This window comes from Bactrocera tryoni, chromosome 3 (genome assembly GCF_016617805.1).
Source record: "Bactrocera tryoni isolate S06 chromosome 3, CSIRO_BtryS06_freeze2, whole genome shotgun sequence".
In the NCBI taxonomy this organism is placed as follows: Eukaryota; Metazoa; Arthropoda; class Insecta; order Diptera; family Tephritidae; genus Bactrocera; species Bactrocera tryoni.
The window spans coordinates 46,063,286-46,084,793 of NC_052501.1; the positions used below are offsets into that span (position 1 = coordinate 46,063,286).

A 21,508-nucleotide genomic window follows, 5' to 3' on the forward strand; every position below is an offset into this window, starting at 1 on the left:
TATTTACGATTAAAAGTTATTAAACAAACTAGTTGCATATAATTATTATTAGTAATGGCTAGTAATTGCTAATTACATCGTAAATCTAGGTAATAAATTACCATTGTTTGTTGTTGTGTTTTCCAGTAAATACTACGAATTGTAAATTATGATGCAAACGTAAGTAAAGTAATGGAATTTCGCGGTAATTTTTTTCCATATACCGTATGTAAGTAATTGAAGTTAATTAATGATTGCTATGTATACATACATATGTATATGAGCTGATGTTAAGGAAAAAGCAACAATTTTTTCGTTGTGCCGAAAAAATATATATTTAGTTGGTTACACGGATTGGCTTAGGTACTATATATACTAAAAAGTCGTCTATCGCTGTTGTTTATTTAATTTCTATTTTAAGAGGCCTTTCACGTCAGTTGTTGTCACAGTAAATATTTTTCTAATATTAACATCTCACATAAGTCATTGGTTGAGCAATGTTGTGAACTTTGAATTAGAGCAATAGATACGTCTCAAAGATGGGTGACTCATAGTTTAATCAGATAGAGATGTACGTATTTGTTTGTAGAGTGTTTAGTGCAAAACAAATACACGTAATAAAATTAATTCGTTCGAATGAAAACGAAGATGATAATAGCCAAATAGAAGCTTAGACCTCTAATTAATGATGCTAAAAAATATGGTTAAGGGCTCGAATAACATAATGTTTTTAGAACAATTCAATTTTATTAAAACAACTACCAACTTGGCCGATATATCTTTATATTATGAATTTCTGAAGTATTGACTCGATTCAGCTCATTTTTAACACAACTGACTACAATTTAACGCCAACTTTTAAAACCTATGTTACCATCGTGGTAGTGAAACCTAATGTTTGTGCCTCATTTATTCTATGAGTTCTCGCAAAATTAGCAGTTTTTAACAAAACTGTTTTATATGGGGAGTGGCCGGAGTTATAGTCCGATTTCATCCTTCTGTAAATTAATTCTTTTAAATGGCTTCTTCTTTCAAAATTTTGTAATCATGCCCTTACCATATTTTAAAGTTTAGTTAGTTTACTTTAGGTGTTCGCTTAATATAATTTTGTGGCAATATGTAGTCCTATTAATATATTATGTGGACAAATGTATAATACTCTGTAGCAACATGTTTGCAAGAGTTAAAATATCAATTTTGCAGTGACCATAAGACGTGTTTTGTCTTCGAGAAGTCTTATATTCTATTTTAGTTAACACTTTTGCATATGTGCATGGCAGGAGGGACAAATAAGACGTGTCTGCTCATTTTCTAGCGGCATGAATGAGGGCCTTTTTGTTTGTATGATCACAGTTTCCGTGGTTGATATGTTTGGGCAGGCGTATAGCCACGCTCCGTGTAAGCCGGTGAATTATTTCCAAGATCTTGGGAAATTATTACAAAATGGCGTATGAACTATATTTGTTATAAAATTATACAAGACTTAACACTTGTTACACTTTCCTCAGGTGGAAATTTTAAACCTCTTTAGTAACTACCTAACTGTAGTGAATTCTTTAGTGCTAATATAGTAACATATTCTAGGAAAAATGTTATGACTTTATCCTGGATATTCACGACAACAATTAAAACAACAATTTAAAAGGGTATTTTTTTGTTTAGCCACTTTGCTATTAGTTGAAAACATATGGAGTATCTGTCTGCTTCCTCACTTTTTAGAGTGCTGGTTTTGTTCCACAATCAGATATTGTTGTAACCTTATGATAGCTGTTATATTAGATTTCAGGTAATTGTATCATATGAACTTTTAACGCTACTTCAGATGTTATTTGTTTATCAAAATGTAGTTAAAAATTCTCCAAAACTTAGACTATAAATAAACGATGTTAAAACGATATATTTTTGATTTTTATTTTATATAGTCGATCGACACAGAGTCAATAATTCGGGCAAACATTGAGAGGTTGCCACCACGTTAACTCTAGTGGATAATGCGCATCTTTAGAGTCTTTATGGAAGATTTCGCGGTAGGATCTTGGTATGCGAACTTACTAAATTATGTTCTCTAGAATTGAAACCGAACAACCATCAAACGCGTCACATGTTCGATGAATGGGTCCTATGGCCATCGATCCCTATTTTCACGAAAAAAAAATTTTTCAGCGATGAAGCTCACCTATGGTTGAATGAATTTGAAGTGATGTTAATCCACAAGTCATACATAGTTAGACGCTGTAATATTCTCAAAAACTCACTATTTCTTCAAAAATGAAGCTGGACATAATGTTACAGTCAATGGGGAACGTTTAGAGCCAATATTAATAGGGGTATTCTCTTGCTCTTGCAAGATTGCAGATTGCAAAAATACTATACCGAAATATACAAGAGCACGAGAGCACCCATTGCAGAATCTAGTGATATATGAATGGCTAATTCGGTCAATTTGTTGTGAATGACTATTAAGCATGGCTATTGTGAATTGGCGCACCTTCTGCATACATTTTTAAGAAAAAAAAATGTAACAAATCTTTAAAATTTAAATAGAAATAATAAAAACCATTTAAAACTTATCTTCCTCAACAATTTAACGACGTAATATGTCTTTATGTAAAATGGCAACTACAACAGGGTTGCAATTATATTTTTGCGTGACATTGCACGCAAATATACATAGGTTTTGGTCTAACATATTTTACAGCCCTTGCAAATATTTTTCTGCGTGTGTTTGTTGTTGTGCCGTTGTAAATCTGCAATTCTTGCACCGTGCACCGGGTTTTGCAAGAGCAAGAGAATACCCCTAATGACTTTGTCGTGCTTGAATTGAATTATATTGATGGGAACGCCCTTTGATTCCAACAAGACTGTGTTTAATGCCATAAACCCAACGAAATAATTGATGAATTGAAAGAAGCTTTTAGTCAGCGCACTCTCTCACATCACGGCCTCTAAGATTTTGTGCGATTTAACAACGCTGCGCTATTTTTTGTGGGTTATATGAATTTATTTCCCTACGCAGAACCCGAGACGATTAACGTATTGGAAAAGAATATGCGGAACGATATTGCTGATATATTCGAGTCAGCCGCTGAACTCACTTGCTCGAAATAATTTTCAAAACGTAATGGCAAACCCTTTTCTTTATAATAAGGATAAATTCTTGGTCATAACATTAAATTACAATTTAAATAAAAATACAGTTTTACTTCTTCTTGAAAGACACTTAACCAAAAACTCATTTATTTAAGGTCCCAACCTTAATTATTTAGGAAATAATATTTAATCCTCCAATTCGCTCAATTCGAATTAGAATTAAACATGTTATTTAAAATTGTTTTAATTTATGTATGTACTCCATTAATTTTTTTTTGCAACAGAAGAACATTTTAACCCTTTAATAATCATTAGCGTTAAAGTTTTTACTTTTAAGGCATAATTTCAGTGACCTCTAAAATTACTTTTATTCAGAAAATAGGTTCCCATTGACTTTTTTCTGAAAAATATTTATTTACTAACGTCTAATATAAAGTCTATAGTAACCTGTCCAAAAATTTATTCAAAACAAGAAAAATTGTTAACTTCGGTTTTTCCTGTGCTCACAAATACAAAAAATTTCTTAAAGAACTTGATTTTGAATGGTAAATTTGTCTTGTATTATAACCGTGCCGATTTTTTGAAGATATCTCGTAAAAAAAAAGTTTTGCATACAAGCACTTGATTCCGATGGCACCTATATCCGAAACTTTTATGTACATTCCTTAGTGTTAACAAAAGAAAGAACTATTGAGGTTGAATAGCAGTTACCTATCGGCAAAAACTCATTGATCCTACTACAAATTTGCTAAGGTGTTTGTAAAAGTATGAGATCCAAGGAATTTCTGCATTTATCCGGCAAAAGGCCGACATCCAAGGAGGAAGTATTGACTTTATTCTATTGCATCTTCCTCCAAACCGATAATGCAGCTGGCATCCGGTAAAATGTTCAATTCAATTGCTGTATGAACCTCGATCGGGTAGTGTCCAGTTAGAATTGCTACAATTATTTAAAGGTGTGTCCTGCTGAGAGAAAAGAGCTCCCTGCATCTCTTACGCTTCCATGGAATGCTCCCTACACCTCTTACGATTTACCTTGGCCAGAAGTACCTCACGACTGCACTGCAGCTGATAGTTGACGCCTGCTGAGTTGGTCTGAGACCGAATAGTTCAGTAGTAATCCGACAGAGCTCCTACTTGTTCCCCATTCCGCAGTTAATGCGAATGATGTACCTGTACTAATAAGCTCATCTGGCTTACAGTTTCTTATAATACCGCTGTGGCCAGGCATCCAAACCAGTCTGTTTTTAAAATAACTCGCTGCAAGTGTTAAGGAACCTAGACATTATTTCAGTCTTGATCCCACTATTAGCGCATCAAATTAGAAAAAGTGTGTTCTACAACATTACATGTGTTATGTTTATATGCGTACGCATTCAAAGTTTTTGCTTTATGGTATAATTTATAAATCTTTATTGGTCACTCATTTTTATTTCTTTTAAGAAATTATGCATATTTATGGACTATATGTATTATATTTTTGCTGCAACTGATCGTTTTTAACACCCTAATGACCTCTAAAATTTAACTGAATCTAAAATGAGATCTATAACAACGAGTTTTTGTTCGACCTGCTAGGCTAAAAGAAAAACAAAGTAACCACCTTTAGTTTCCGGTATATCGAATGTACCATATATATTATATATTTCTCGTTAAATGCGTTTCATCGTCGTTAACAAAATATGTAGGTATGTAAATATTTTAATCATTATAAAGTACAATTCTTTACATTATCTTAGGAAAATACTACAGCATAGAAATATGGAATATAATGCGTTTCTTTACATTAGCAATTTATTCAAAAATTAATTCAAATATTTCATTCTCGACACTTTTTTCACAATACAAATAAATATACGAAAGTGTATACATGTATATATTTATTATAGTAAAAATATTTAAGTAAACGCTTTTTTTATCAATTATGCGCCATTTATTTGCAAGCAAACACTTTAGTGGCTTCACATCGTCTCATCTACTAATTCAAAAAACTTTTTTGTCCCTTCGAGGCTTTGGTTTTTATTTTTGGAAAACAGCTTGCTTCATTTTGTGTTTTGTTTTGCTTTAGTTTTTTATTTTCCGCTTTGGTTTATTACAGTTAGTTCGTGTAGGTGCCAATGAATGCGTTGCAATTTGGACAGTAGTGATTGGCATTCTGGCAGGAGTCCATGCAGTAGGGTACGCACACGCAAGGCCAGCAACTGTAAACAGCAACAGAGGAAGAAAAATTAATTAGTTAAGAAATGTAAAATACAAATATATTTTTAATTGAATAAAAATATGAATATAAATAAAAGTGTATACTATGTACTAAGAAAATTATTATTGTTCGAAGCTAATGGGGTTCACATTCGAACAATTGTAGACTATTATGTTGTAAGACCAAAAAGAACTACAAAGATGGATCTAGTACCCTGATTTTATCGATAAAGTGCAAAAATAATCTATCGCAGATCTTATTCGTTGGCTTATTTCGACTCTTTCTCATGGAAACAGGTTCTAAGATGGCCAACGTTATGCTTCCTATATTTGAAAAAGTCAGAAGGAAGTGAAGAAGATGAAGAAAGATGTATTGTGAAAAGATTTCAGTCTTATTGTTGTGGATAATGACCGGTTAGAGCCCCAACAATTAGACAGCATAAATTATGCTGAAAGCCTGACATTATTCCAGAACTGACATACTACCTGACAAGTACTGCTTAATGATGAGCGATTTCTGAGCTCATGCAAGTCCCGACCGTCTTGTATCAAATCGCATGAAGAGATGAATACAGCAATGTTATACAGCAGATGATAATGATTTTTTTCCAACACGACTGTACAAAAGTAAACCGATAGGGACATCAACCGACGCCATATTTTTTCCTGTTCTTTTGACATTTCTCATTAATTGAGGAAGACCCGAAGCAGTCTCTCATATGTCATTCTCAAGCGTTGGACATCTCTATAACGTCGTTGTGGCGAATTTTACGAAAAGATGTCGGCCTGCATCCTAAAAGATCAAATTGACACAAGAACTGAAGTCGCTTGATCACCAGAATCCACCACCACCAGTTCAGCAACAACTTGAAAATGATCCGGATTTCCATCGAGAAATCATCTTTAGTGATGAGAACCATTTCTTGCTGAATGGCTTGGTCTACATGTACTTCATAAGTCATCATTGCATACCGAAAAAATTACGGTTTGGTGCGGTTTTTGGCCCGACGGTGTCATTGAGCCGTACTTCTTTCGTGATGACCAAGACGGCACGTTACTGTGAATGGAAATCGCCACGGCTCAATGATAACTGAATATTTGCGGCTCGAATTGGATGATATGGACTTGGACATGAAATTGCAGCAGCACCGATCGATTTATGTTTGAAAAACGTCGAAAATTGGTCTTAACATCTGGACTTCTGCAAGTTTGCCTGCAAACAGCTGCTGTAAACACGCTGGTTGACAGATCGCGCTAATTTTTTGCATCATAATTAAGGGCAGTTGAACCAACCTCGGAACGAAAATTTACTTATCTTCCATATCGGCATACATGACGTAAAATTATGTGTCTAATATGCTTCATTCATTTAATTTTCAATTATATACCAATTAGGTAACTAGAAACATTATGTTTTAAGAAAAAGCTCTATCTGATTTCTTGGAACCGCAAATGAAGCCCCAAAAGTCGAGTGATTCACTTTTAATTTATTGTTAATATTAAATTTGTGTAAATATCTTCATGTACTTTTACTGATAAAATAGATGTGCTTGTTTATCAGTCTAGTCTATAGACCTGTAATTTATAGAACAAGGCAGCAATAAAAGCACAAATATATAAATTTTTATGAGTCACTGAAGAATGCAGTAATTTTGTTATCAGTTGGTGGTTATAAACATATACATATATATATAATAGAGCGCGATTAAAAAATAATCTAAATAGTTAATAAAAGTATTTCCTGGAACTTTATATGAGTGATATATAGTTTTGTTAGTTAATAATGTATGGACGAAGACTTGGAGACTCTCACGATCTTGAAATGCATTAACAACCGTCAAGCAAATGATAGGTAATTACAATTTTTTTTCAGAAAACTATTGATCTCTCTATATATACTCGATTATTTGACATTGTGTGATGAGTAGCGCTTTACAAGAAATCGCTTTTTTTATAATACATTAACAGTGCGTTCAGGGCTCGTCAAAGAGTGCCTAACCTCGCTATCAATAATATCGAATATGTACTACTGATGATTTAGTTAAAAAGTAGTTAAAGGATATACTAGATACGAAGCGACCTTCGGATTATTATTACTTCATCTGATCCTGTAAGAAGTTCTGGTATCAACGAGAAGGCTCCTACTTTTAATTATTTTTCTTCGAAAACTTTACAAGATCTTTGTAAAATAAGTATCTTGAGAATAATAAAAAGTTTACATAAAAAACTTAGTTTTTTACATGAAAAAAGAAACATTACTAAAATTATGCCGTTTTTTGTTCGAGGAAACCCCTATAATATCACTTATAAGCATTTCCATAACATTACTACTTTGAAAAAAGCGCTTTAACGACTGAATGCAGTTCAAATAAACACAAATTCTAACAAAATATGTACTATAAGTTTTTTGAAATGGTGAAGAAAAAAATCACATTGAAACTCACAATACGAGGCATAGTATCAACGCCCAGCAATGTGTGCGCGAGTTCGCTTGATGTTCCACTTTAGTTAACACTTGGGCGTGGCAGGAGGGACAAGTGATGCGTGTCGGTTCATTGCTAACGGGCACGAATGCAGGACTCGTTGTTTGTATGATCACAGTTTCGGTGGTTGGTGGCGGTTGATAAGTTTGCGCAGGCGTGTAGCCAGGCTGTGAGTATGGTGGAGGATTCTTTCCGAAATCTGACATGGCGTATGAGGTTTTTTCGTTAGCTATGTGTAGTGAACTAAAAGCTTTTAATACTTTCTTCGCGTTGAAAGTTTTATTTAAATTTTTTTATTTCGAATTTTACACACTTTATTTTAAGTGCACTTCGCGTATGTCAACGGCGATGGACACAACTTAACTGCAGTTAATACTGTAATGATCGCTTCGCTCCATATGTAGTCATTTTATTTACAAATTATTATTTATTATCGTATCAGTTTCGTTGTACGTTTTCATCGTCAACAGGTGCTTTACTTTGTATGCCACATGGCGATAACTGTATCAAGAGGGGATTTTTTTAATCTTTCCGACCACTTGCCATTGGTTAAAATCATGAGCACTTTTTTGCTGCTTTGTTCACTCTCCAAAGTGTTGTTTTTGTATCACATACAAGCAGTGCGCCAAATTTATTACAGCTCTTATCGTAGCTTTCCGATAATCTTATCATATTAACCTTTACCGATACTCCAGTTTTTATATTAAATAGTATGTACATATACTTATGTAGTTTTAAGGATTGGGGTCATGAAAAAACATTTTTTGATCGGTAGTGTTTGTTATTAAAAATATATACTATACATGTACAAGTATATTGGTTGAGCTTACATTGCGGCGTTAGTAGCATAATAATTCCTGTAAATTTATGGCCAATAATTCGGGTAGTAAATATTTTTTATTTGTTATTATAAGCTTTCGTGTTAAGTGGAAAAATTGGGTGGTTCAATAAGTAATTTCGTGTTTGGTGCAATTTAAACACGATTCTGTGTAAAACATTCATCATCAAGTCTGGATAATATAATAGGGGTGGAAGCTCATCCCACTCTAGCTGAAAATGCTCTAGGCGAGTCATCACACTTGTGTGAGATCTCGCATTATCTTAGTGGAACGCTATACCTTTTTTGTTGATCAATTCTGATCTCTTCTGTCTGAGTACATCACTCCATTTGTCCGTCTGATCACACTCTTTGAAATCAAACCAAATAGACAGCAGACTTTGGTGGCTGTCCGCCTTCGAAGTGGTTTAAACTGGTTGATCTGTTTTAGACCATGATCTCTTGAACTTTACATTCTTTTAGACAACCCAATTGTGCCCGTAACAATGTACTTCAAAACTGGACCCTTTTTGATGTTCGACAAGCAAATTGCAATCGTCAATGCGACGAAGCAAATTTAGTTCTGTAAGGACATGAGGAACTCATAAGTATGTCAAGCTTCGAAATAATTCCTAGTTCATAACCCACTATCTCTGTATATAATCTATTTATATATTGTCGACTAAACGCCGCTGTAATAATTTCTAAGAATACCTTAGGTTTTGGTGTTAGTTTGTTTGCCAAGAAACAGTAAATATAATCAACTTGCTCATAGTCCATAAAATAGACAGCATGACTCACCATCGCTAAACAGGAAACCAACTGTTAGCACTTCGCAATTTTATTTAGACAACTGATTAGAATGAATTAGACCACTGAGCACCACTTATGAGGCTAGTTTTTGATAACATATTTTAAGCATTTTCCATTTGTTTAAAATTTAATTTGTTCTTATGAATTTATAGGCAACAGCGACACCTGTGCTCTTCTCGTTAAACTGAACAATTCTCGTTTTTATATTTTGATTGGATTTGAAACTAAATTAGCTTGTTGTATCACCTTGGTTATACTTTTTAAGACCTTATAGTTTAAAAAAAGAAGGCTAACGACTCAGTTATTATGTTATATTATACTAGACTGAAAATATCTTTCGATCACAAAACTAGCAATTTGCCACGAAGTTTGTGTGATGGGAACCCTAAATCATATACCATATATAGCGAGTTTTCCATAGGGATGATATGATTTCTAAGTGTTCTTTCAGGCATTTTAATATATCAAAATCTGTTATTTTTTTTAATTATAAATATTAAGTAATGTTTAAAATTTCATGACATACGCAAGAGCAACGTTAACAAATTATTCAATTTTATCATAAAAATAATCGTTCTCCAATTGCAACTTTTCGTGCGTTTTCGCGTTTTATGGTCGTTATAATTGTCCATCTGTGGTCGCTATTCGTCGAATAGTTGAAAATATCGAGCCTACATTTTCTTTACATAATGCTCAAGTACCAAAAAGACAAAGTAATGAAAAAATGTCGATCCCAAGGCGTTGTCAAGAATTGAGACTGACCAAACCACAACCTGGTGGATTTTGAGAAAAGATTTGGACAATATAAAATGGTTCTCAGTCAAGAACTGAGGCCATCGGAACACCATAAACGTAGTGAGTTTGATGTTTTGCTTTGAAACAACTTGAAAATGATAACGATTTTTTTAAGAAAATCATCTTCTCCGATGACGCTCACGTTCATCTGAGTAGTTTGGTAAAAAAAAAACTGTCGAATCCACAAATTAAATTAAATTATTCAACTAAATTGTCACTATTATGTGGTTTTTAGTCTGGTGGAATCATCGGTCCCTACTTCTTTCGAAATGAAGCTGATGACACCGTTACTGTCAATGGAGAGCGGTATAGATCGATAATAAACAACTTTTCTGTCCACAATTGGAAGAAGTTGAACTTGACAACATCTGGTTCCAACAAGACGGGAATTCGTGCGACGCAACACGTGCAACGACCGAATTATTGCGATAAAAATTTGGAGATTCGATTATTTTAAGAAATTGTGATATTGAATGGCCACAAAGAAATTGTGATTAAGCACCATTAGACTGGTTTTTGTGGGGTTATTTGAAGTCATTGGTTTTTAGTAATAAACCTGATTCTCATCACGCTTTAGTCAATATTCATGACATACTATACAACTTGATTTAGTGAAAAAAGTACTTCGTTCCCGAAAACGAATTCGTGGAGGCCATTTGAATGATGTTACATTCAGAATTATTGTATCAATTATACTTCAAATTAAATAAAAAAAACATTTGACTTTCCTTAACAATGAATGTGTGAAAAGAAATCATATCGGTCTTTTTGGAAAACCCTATATATAGTAAATGATTAGTGTGGCCGATCTGAGTCGATTTAGCCATGTCCATCTGCCTGTCTGTCCGTCCATCTGGTTACACGTGATTATTTTTTCGCTTTTGAGATATCAATCTGAAATTTTGCGCATATTGTATTACATTGCATATGGCTGCCATACAAACTGAACAATCGGAAGCAAGTGCTCGCATGGAAAACTTTTTCGTTTGTACAGATATGATCACGATATTGAGCATGGGTGCAATCTCTGAAGGAAATTGTTTCGATCGTATCACTATAGCATATAGCTGAATTGACCGATCTAAACAAGTTCTTGTATGGAATCTTTTCTATTCCTGAGGGGTATTGCAATCGAAGTTAACGTTTTTCACATAATGGCAACCCCTTTTTTGGTTGTGCATAAGCCCGATATTACAGAAGTTCCGCTTCAAAACTTGGTAACCCTATTGAAAAATATTTTTGTTTTAAAGTTTTATTTAGTAGAGGGCGACATATTTATCGGTAAGTAGTGACCAGATCTTCGTGTTGATTTCATACCTGGCTATTCATATTAACAATACCTATACACAAACACATGCGAAGTTGACTGTGTACTTTAGCTCATATTTATCAGCATTTGATAAGCTTTTATGGCTGATAAGATTATGTATGAGTGCTGTAAAGGCCAGCCGTAAATGATTTTCACTTTAATAACTTATGAAATTCCACAAAGGAGTTTGCCAAATATATTGGTTAGAATAAATTTAAAAGTAAAATATTTTTTGATCCATACTTGTACTAAAATTTTGAAATTTATATTTTAATAATTTGTTATTGTTGTTATTTGCACTTGAACTCACAATACGAGGCACAGAAACAACGCACAACAATGTGTGCGTGTCGTCGCTTGATGCTTAACGGTGGTCAACACATGGGCGTGGCACGAGGGGCAAACAATGCGCGTCGGTGAATTGCTGACCGGCACCAAAGGTGGACGCGTCGTCTGTATGATTACCGTGCTTGATTGCGGCGGCGGCGCCATTTGCGGTGGTGGTGGCTGATAGTACTGCGCCGGCGTGTAGCCCGGTTGGGTGTATGGTGGTGGCTGCCCGTGGTTCGACATAGCGTTTAAAATTTATTTAATTATTTGTTGTAGCAAACTTTTTGAAAACTCCGCAACACCGTTTTGGTACTTTATTTTTCGTCTAACGTTTTGCGCGCTCCACCGACTTCAGCTATGCGAACAACGCTGCTGACGTTAGTTAACTGAAATAATTTTCTTTGCCAGATAGCGATAATTCTTTATATGGTGGTATATAGTTCCATAGAGTGTGCTTATCGCATCCAAGTTTGCGTTGCTTCATGATTTACAAATGAGGCCGACGTCAGCGTCAGATCACAAATTGAGAGTTGCAATACAACCGCACAGTTGGCTTGCTTTTGTTTGTTTTTGAAGTTTGGTTGTTGGGTAAAAATAGTGATGGATTCAGCATTTTGGCTTCTCTTCACTTGTACAAATAAGAATTTCAGTTGTCAGCTGAGTATACTACGTCGCGTTGTTGAGCCGAAAAAGTTTTTAAATTGAGCTTTGTCGGTGGTGCGCTCTCGTAAACGAATAATAGGGTAGTTTGGGGCGGCCTTCAGAAGCAAAAATATTACGAGAAAACAATTTTTTTATGCTTGGTGACTCTTACTCATCCTGAGATATTCATCACCGAAAGATAGTGAAGTTGCAATGTAGTCAGATACAGTGGTTGCGGAGTTGCTTCTAATTATATGCTCAATTTATTTAAAAATTCCTCAGATTGCAAAAGTAGTAAAATAGTGCGATTGCAACCAAATTGTGTTGCGCATCAATATTGCGTCACACTCGCAGTATACAGGTCACTAAAAAATTAAGTCTGAAGTGATATACATATGTACATACATATGTACATATGAAAATAACTGAAATCTTCGATGCATTACTTGGCTGATGTAAAACAAGAAAGTTAAGAGGTTGCCACGTATTTGAAAATCGGCAAAAAAAATTTGTAAATTTAATATGTAATCAAACTAAAGAGATACGAAAAAGTATATAACGGGTGATCCAGGTGTTCAATAGCTTCTCTTTGACAGATCCCGCGTGAGTCGCGGTGTCATTTTTGTTCAGTATTGTTTGGAATTTCATCATGGAAAGACTAAGGCTGAACCCACACCGGGTTAGTCAAAAAAGTTTTTCTTGTCTCATACGCAACTGCCCATAGCTTCATATGTGACAACCCACACCGAACAAGACGAAACGAAAACGCATATTCATGCTTTGACTTGTTTGAAGAACTGCTTATGTATTTTCACACAGCCAACGCACACCAAATGCGACAAAACCGTCTTTGTTGTTGATACATACATACATGCTGAGCTACGGCGCAACCCACACCGAATGGAACAGACAAGACACGACAGAAAAACACGTTTCGTCGCTTATAGCTGAACCGTTGGTTTTCATAGTCAAAATTACGCATTTTCTTTGTGCTTTTATTCTGCATACAAGTTGTTAAAATGAACATTGACGTGGAGAAACAAGTGCTTTTCATCGAGACAAGGAGCCTAATATATAATTACAAAACCGACGACATCTTTGCAAGAACTGATTCACTTTCTTCTTTTTATACTCTCGCAACAATGTTGCTAAGGAGAGTATTATAGTTTTGTTCACATAACGGTTGTTTGTAAGTCCTAAAACTAAAAGAGTCAGATATAGGGTTATATATACCAAAGTGATCAGGGTGACGAGTAGAGTCGAAATCCGGATGTCTGTCTGCCCGTCCGTCCGTCTGTCCGTCCGTCCGTCCGTGCAAGCTGTAACTTGAGTAAAAATTGAGATATCATGATGAAACTTGGTACACGTATTCCTTGGCTCCATAAGAAGGTTAAGTTCGAAGATGGGCAAAATCGGCCCACTGCCACGCCCACAAAATGGCGGAAACCGAAAAACTATAAAGTGTCATAACTAAGCATAAATAAAGATATTAAAGTGAAATTTGGCACAAAGGATCGCATTAGGGAGGAGCATATTTGGACTTAATTTTTTTGGAAAAGTGGACGTGGCCCCGCCCCCTACTAAGTTTTTTGTACATATCTCGGAAACTACTACAGCTATGTCAACCAAACTCTATAGAGTCATTTTCTTCAGGCATTTCCATTTACAGTTCAAAAATGGAAGAAATCGGATAATAACCACGCCCACCTCCCATACAAAGGTTATGTTGAAAATCACTAAAAGTGCATTAACCGACTAACAAAAAACGTCAGAAACACTAAATTTTACGGAAGAAATCGCAGAAGGAAGCTGCACCCAGGCTTTTTTTAAAAATTGAAAATGAGCGTGGACCAAAAACCATATCTCAGGAACTACTGACCGATTTCAATGAAATTCGGTATATAATATTTTCTTAATACCCTGATGACATGTACGAAATATGGGTGAAATCGGTTCACAACCACGCCTTCTTCCAATATAACGCTATTTTGAATTCCATCTGATGCCTTCTCTCTATAAAATATACTCGTACATTAGGAACCAATGATGATAGCGGAATAAAACTTTACACAAATACGGTATTTGAAAAATATGTAAATGACGTATAATGAAATCTCGATTATCACTTTATCATGCGAGAGAATAAAATGTTCGGTGACACCCGAACTTAGCCCGTCCTTACTTGTTTTGTTTTATTTCAATGCACACCAAGCGAGACAAAAAGACAAAATGTCGCATTGTGCTTCGCTTGGTGTGGGTTAGAGCACAAGATGTTTTTGTGTTTTATTAGTCAAAGACGTTTTTGACTAATCCGGTGTGGGCTCAGCCTAACGCCTGAATAACTTTTACAAATCATTCAACTTTATTACGAAAATTCACGTTCAGTAAATAATGTGTTTCGTGTGCTTCGCTCAACTTATGGTCAACATAATCGGCCTACTGAGCAAACTAATCGCAACACCAGCACCCATCTTGAGACCCAGCATTCATTATTGGATAATATTCGACCGGATACACCACGTCTAGGACGAAGACCGTGGAGAGTCGACTCGGCGCCGTTCGCAGCACCTCCGAATGACGTATGAAACGACTTGACATTATGCCGTTGAGAACGTTACATTCAACGGCGACCGTTCTGGCGCCATGATAACCCACTATTTCATGCCTCAAATTGAAACTCGTGATCTCGGCGACATTTGAATTGAACAAGATGGCGCCACTCCCACATATCGCATCAATCAGTGGATTAATTGAGAGAACACTTCGGCAGGCAGATAATTTCACGTATTGAGCCGGTCAATAGGCCACCAAGATTATGTGATTATCACAACGTTAGACTTTCAGGTCTTCAGTTACCAGCCGATGGATCATCTTAAACGTAACCGCGGACATCATTTGAAAGAGATAATCTTCAAAAAATAAATGCCAAAGGATTGTCTTTCGAATGATAAGATACATTTCCCATTAAGTTTGAAGTTTCTGTGTGTTTCTTTAAAAAGTATGGAACCTCGAAATGGGTCACCCTTAATATAGAAATATTTTTGAGAAGAGCGGTCAGTTGTTATAATAAAATTGTTGGGTATAGAAATATGGCATCATCACCTTTATACATATAAGTTAACGACTAAATTTCTCAATTTTGAAATTTACAAGAAATTTTGCAAATTGTATTTTGATCGATAGCTCGCTTCGCCGTTTTAAATTTCATATTAATTCGCGCGTTGCAAGTGTGGCAAAAGTTTTATTCATTTATAATCGTAGGGAAACATATAAGTATGTGTGAGCAATGTATGAAAAAGAATGTTTTGCGTAAAATAAAAAAATGCCTTGACAACTCTGGTCGAAAATGGTTATAAATAAACAGATAAGCTAAAAAATACTTTTCCAGATACACATATTTTTTGTTGTGGAACTTTGGTGGTAATTCCAAAATAATTATTTCTTAGCTGACCAGTGTAATACGTTTCCTAAATTTTACACAAAAATAAAGTTTCTAAAAAAAATTCTGCTAAATACTAACCAACTAATTGTTAATATTTTAATTAAAATTTTCTTCTCATAAAAAAAATAAAATAAATAGCATGCTTGGCCACTCAGCATGAAAATAAGGTTTTCAAAAATGTAACTACTCTCTATTTTATATAAGCTGGCATTAAATTTAATGCAAACGGTACTACTCTTTGCATTACATTTAAAATAATTTGTGCTTACAGTTGGCAACCCTGTTTGACAATAAGTGCAACATATAATATATGTAGATATGATGCATATTTATTTGTAAAGGAATCGTTTAAATTGCTTTGGCTTGTTATTTCGAATAGGTTTTGATTTTCAAATTATTATTATTTGGCAACCCTAGTAGACGTTAATATGACGTTAATGATTTTAGATTATGTGGATTCTTTAAAGACACACGACAACATACATGTATGAAAAATGAATAGATTGTTCTATAAACAAGGAATTTCCGCCGCCAACCACGATTTGGATTTGTTTGTACTACCCATACACTTACATACATAAGTACTTAACATTCGGTTGATATTCAACTATAATTGCTTCACTATAACTGGGTCAGGTCAATGACGTCAAATGCGGGGTTGTTACACTCACGTGTGCTGTGTGGTGACATCTTTATCTCGGCGAAAACTATTAGGTTGTCAAATATCTCCCTTCCGTCCTTTTGTGTTTTGAATTTCGCGGCTATTTTTAAAGCGCTACAGAGCTCGTATCTGGCAATACTATACATCTTTGAACGGTCTTGACATAACCTACAAAACGACTTTATGCATGAATAGTTTGGAGGAACGTTCCGTGGGATTAATGGTGGTTTCGACTCCATGGGTCACGCAATCACCAGATATTAATACTATTCAAAATATCTGGAACTTTTTGGAAAACCGTATTCGAAACCATCGAATTTCATCAAAATAAGGCCAAAAAACTGTATCATCGACTTAGTGGGTCAAAATATCCGGAAATAATACTAGAAATCGATTGGGGAGCATGCGTTAACGTCTCGGGACTATAATAGCGACATAACCGTTAAAACTATTGTAATTACTTTTGATTTATATTAATAATCATTGGTGTACGTAAACTTTTTTGATATGAATTATCCTCATAGGTGATTTCATGATTTTTCGATGAAAAACCGGGCTATTTTCAAGTTATTGATCAGCCTAATCCACGAACATACGATAAATCTGCCGGTCAAGCGGCTTCAGTTCTTGCGTCAATTTGATCTTGTAAGTATGTAGGCCAAGATCTTTTCGCTAAACCGCCACAACGACGTTCCAGAGATGCCCAATCCTTGAGAACGACGTGTGATATACTGATATGGGTCTTTCTCAGTTGATGCGCTAGCGGCAGCAATATTCACGATATTACGGGCACGTTTTTGCCTCACTGACACGGAAACATTTTGTACTGTGCCTGTGAATTTGAATTTTTCTACTAAACGCTCAATTGTTGATATGATAGGACGATTATGACGAGCGCTCTTAAAGTTGAGGCCTCTGACTCAGCATTTCGGTTAGAAATTTTAATAATGGATCGTATATCTTTTCACGATGAAATGGCAAGCCTTACTGAAGAGAAATGTCAAAAGAGCGGGAAAGAATAAGGCGTCGTTTGCTGTCCCTATCGGTCTACTTTTGTAACGTCCCTATGGAAAACAGTTTATGAGGTATATGGGACCTATGCTCGATGCAACCCATTTTTGACATACAGACGTACTATTATTGGAAAAGTATTATCCTCTAATTTCAATAATTCATTTCACAGATTGATCGATATTTTCAATAAAAAGTTAGCAATGGGCACTGGGGTCCCCTTTTCAACTAAAATAATTAAATTCTTAAAATAAAAACAAGTAATAATGCTAAAATTATGGCATCCCTAATATATAGTATAGGAGAAATATGAAAGCTTTGTGCTTTACTTTGGCTTCAGTAATTGTTAACGCACTTGTATACACATACAAGGTTTTATATAATATAAGTATATGTAGGTACATATGTATGTACCGTTGTTACCGAAGACATTCTAGATACTATCAGCCCTATTCTGCATTTCGATTACGTTCCCGCTCTACGCTCCGTCTGAATCGAAAATAGGTATTCTGAGTTACGATTGGATTGAAAGAAGAAGAGGAAGAGCTGTAGCTCTTTCGAAGTCAGCTGTAGCTCTTTCGAAGTCAGCTGTTTGCCTTGAAACGTGTAAAAATGAAACACAACAAAGCAAAAATACACAAATTATTGTTGGTTTATTAAAATAAAGAAATTATATCGCGTTTTTTTTAAACACTAACATGGAATCAGTAGCGGCAGCGATATTACTTGAGGAGGAGAGCAATGCATTATTCAAAATATGCCCTACATTACTCTATTAAATAAAAACAATTGCATTCAGTGCATTTTACAGCTCCTATATTAAAAAAGTAAATGCTTTTATTTAATTTCACAGCTCGTTATATAAATGAATAATAGTAAAATAAATAAAAGGCTAACAATTAAAAAATGACTAATTTGAATCCGGCTTATAATTTGGACCTAATCTTAGCATTTGCATTTTTATTTCTACTTTTTCCTTCACCAGCTCTTCCTTAATTCTATTGTGTCGCTTCTGTTCTTCAGGTTGCTTCACTGCAGTCTCCGCCAAAGTTTCTAGAGAACGATTCATGTGTCGTAAATATGAAGTAACTTCTTCCATTTTACCAAAGGCAGCTTCATTGAATTTTTTCATCTCTGCATAAAATTCTTTTTGATTTGTATCTGTTGCTTAAGTAATGAAGAAGTGCTCTGCTTGTCTGCCCTCGCCTCTCTATTTTGGCTGCTAGCTCTACTGGTTGAAGGGATATCATCCGTTTCCAAACCCGTCAAAGCTATCACCTTTTCATCAAGTAGGCTTATGCGTTGTAAACGGCAAGGACCTCCACCGGTGCTCATCCTTTCTTTTTTGTTATGCGATAATTTTCGCTTCATGTAGCATTTCCAGTCAATCCAGACCTGCACGAAAACGTTAGATTTAACTTAATTTTTTAAAATTAATTGTAGGTAATACCTTACCTTTCTCCATGTATTGGAATCTTTTGTTGGTGGGCCAAGTGCATTTAAATTCCTTGCAACCTCCTCCCTAAACTCCTGTACTTCTTCCTTCGGTCGCTTTTGGAAGCCGTGCGCAATATCTCTTTTCGTGGCCATCATATCACACAATTTTTCGTATTGCTCTGCCGTTGTTACTTTTGACCTGCAAACATATCAAAATATATCATTTAAGCACAAACAACCAAGGACACCACCATTATGTCTTTTACAACTATAATCTTAAAGTTTTACTTACATATTTGAGGAAATTATTTTATCCAAATGCACGAAAATGAATATATAACGGCTTTCCGCCAACAAAACTTCAACGTACAAAAACGTAATTACGATCGCAATGCAGAATACATAGAATTGGAATTTTCGAAGTTGAATCGAAACGCAGAATACCAAAGTTGCCAATCGGAGAAAATTTCGATTCGAGTAGAAATGCAGAATAGGGCTGTATATAGATTTGCGCTTCCAGTTAAGTGTTTTTGTTTACATTAGCAAAATGTTATTGAAGTAATTTATCTGCTTTGCAATCATTGATAACACCAACAAACTGCGGCGCTCGTGAATTTGCCACTTTCTGAAGCACCGAGGTGAATTTATTATGGAACTACATAAGTATGTACGTGTTAAGCACGCTACGGCTGGGCAGTTTGGTTTCTAATTTTCAAGAGCGAGTACGTATAAAAACAATTGAATTTTTAAGACTTAATTTGTGAATTCTGAAAAGGTGTTATGGCATGTGAATCTGTAGAGAAAACATTGAAAGTATGTGTTAAATATTAGTTCAGACAAACTAGCCCCAAATTTATTTATTTCTCAAGAGGTTGGTAAAAAAAAGGTTAAAGCTAGGACTGTTCGTTGTGAACCATGTTCTTTTCATGGTATATGGTTTCCTCCATTTGATTTACCTCCAGTTTGGTGGAAAATATGATACCTTTATGTATTAGCTGTTCTTGAGTTACCAAACTATATAATCGAATTGAATAAACCACTATTGCAAATGCAATAGACTGGTACAGACAAACAGAGGTGGAATTCACAGAGCCTGTGGCTGCTTTCCCATATCTATTATTCTTAAAAAAAAACAGAGATCTCCGTTGGTATTCAAACGACTCAAACTTCGCCATTTAATTTGACATTTTGACTGGTTCATATAAAAACATACCTATTTGTATGTTAGCGACCTCCGAAAATGTGTTTTATGGAAAAATTAATTTAGATCAATAAAACTCTGAAATTAAAGCAGAAATATTCTAGTTAACATTTGAGAAAACACAGATACTTAGTGAAATATATGGTACATTTTCGAGTTCTCGACAAAAAAATATACATATGTACATACTGTAAGAAATTCTGTTTTGGAAAGATTAAAAATTGGAAAAAAATATTTCTGGCAATTTCTTCCCGAAGCACATTAAAACATTTGTTTTCTTAGACACATTTGCAGCTTTCATAATTTGTGGTACTTTTTATATTTCAACCAAGTACTCATTACATTTTTGGTAGACTTACACTCAGATGTTTTCAGCATACTTTTGATATTTTGAATAGCTCAAATGCATGTCGTTAATGCCGAACACTACTAGCTGATATGAGCATAGAATGGCTCAATTAATGCCCACTGACTAAAAAACTGCATCTCTCTAATCTCTCATTTTTTCCCCGAGTGTGGTGAGTTAACTTCACAAGAGTTTTATTTGTAAGTATGTATTTATGAGCATTCATTTCAGTGGTGAGACAATTAATGGGCGAACAAATCCACAAACATCGCGATGCTTCCGAAATTATTTTGTTTATAAACAGTATAATAATACAAAAGTCGATTTTTCACAAGAAAATACCGTTGTTTACACTGTAGTAAGCACTTTTTGCACAGCCTTAAGCTAAAAATATTCGAGCAATGTATGAAAACTTACACGAAAAGACAGAGTATCAGCGCCCAAAGATGTGTGGTGTTGCTGGGCTGCCGGATGACAGTGGTGCGCACCACAGCATGACAGGAGGGACAAGTTATTGTAGCCGGCTCATTAGAGATGGGCGCAAATGATGGTGCTGTAGTGTGTATGACCACTGTGGTTGCTGGAGCCGCAGCACCCTGCTGTGGGTAGTAGCCCGGCACGGCCTGTGAGTATGGCGGAGGCGGCGCTTGTGGATGTGACATTATCTAAGAATTTATGTACCTAAGTATATGCACTCACTAGCTGGAGGAACTAACTAACACTTTTGAGTTGTTTTGTTGTCAATGAAAACCAATATTTTTTCTTTGGCTTGTACTTTGAACTGCCGTTTTATTTCTTGAACTTTTGAACTCGTTTTAGTATACTAATTCGCTTTAGTAAACTCGATTTGCGGCTTTCTCACGTTGCTACGAGTCAAAAACTAAAGGTAAACTGACAGTGTAATGCGGCGTAGAGTTTTAATTTGTCTGACTCATTCATTTTGGCAGCTCGTT

The 21,508-nt window shown here is 35.2% G+C and overlaps 2 protein-coding genes across 4 annotated transcripts; both read right to left on the reverse strand.

The window, feature by feature from the left end:
* Window positions 1–4,673: 4,673 nt before the first annotated feature.
* LOC120771540 (lipopolysaccharide-induced tumor necrosis factor-alpha factor-like) lies at window positions 4,674–21,449 on the reverse strand. 3 transcript variants are annotated; one of them, XM_040099596.1, is made up of 2 exons: window positions 20,973–21,449; window positions 4,674–5,270 (listed from the first exon to the last, which is right to left on the reverse strand). In XM_040099596.1, exons 1-2 carry the CDS (start codon window positions 21,215–21,217, stop codon window positions 5,168–5,170), a joined length of 348 nt encoding a protein of 115 aa, XP_039955530.1. In that variant the 5' UTR covers window positions 21,218–21,449; the 3' UTR covers window positions 4,674–5,167. The 3 variants fall into 3 exon arrangements, with proteins under 3 accessions (XP_039955530.1, XP_039955529.1, XP_039955531.1); XM_040099595.1 differs by lacking the exon at window positions 20,973–21,449 and adding an exon at window positions 11,796–12,196; XM_040099597.1 differs by lacking the exon at window positions 20,973–21,449 and adding an exon at window positions 7,713–8,139.
* On the reverse strand, window positions 18,428–20,278 carry LOC120771539. Its single transcript, XM_040099594.1, has 3 exons — window positions 19,301–20,278; window positions 19,027–19,207; window positions 18,428–18,966 (listed from the first exon to the last, which is right to left on the reverse strand). Coding segments are annotated over exons 1-3 (450 nt in total). The 5' UTR covers window positions 19,303–20,278; the 3' UTR covers window positions 18,428–18,699.
* Window positions 21,450–21,508: the final 59 nt, after the last annotated feature.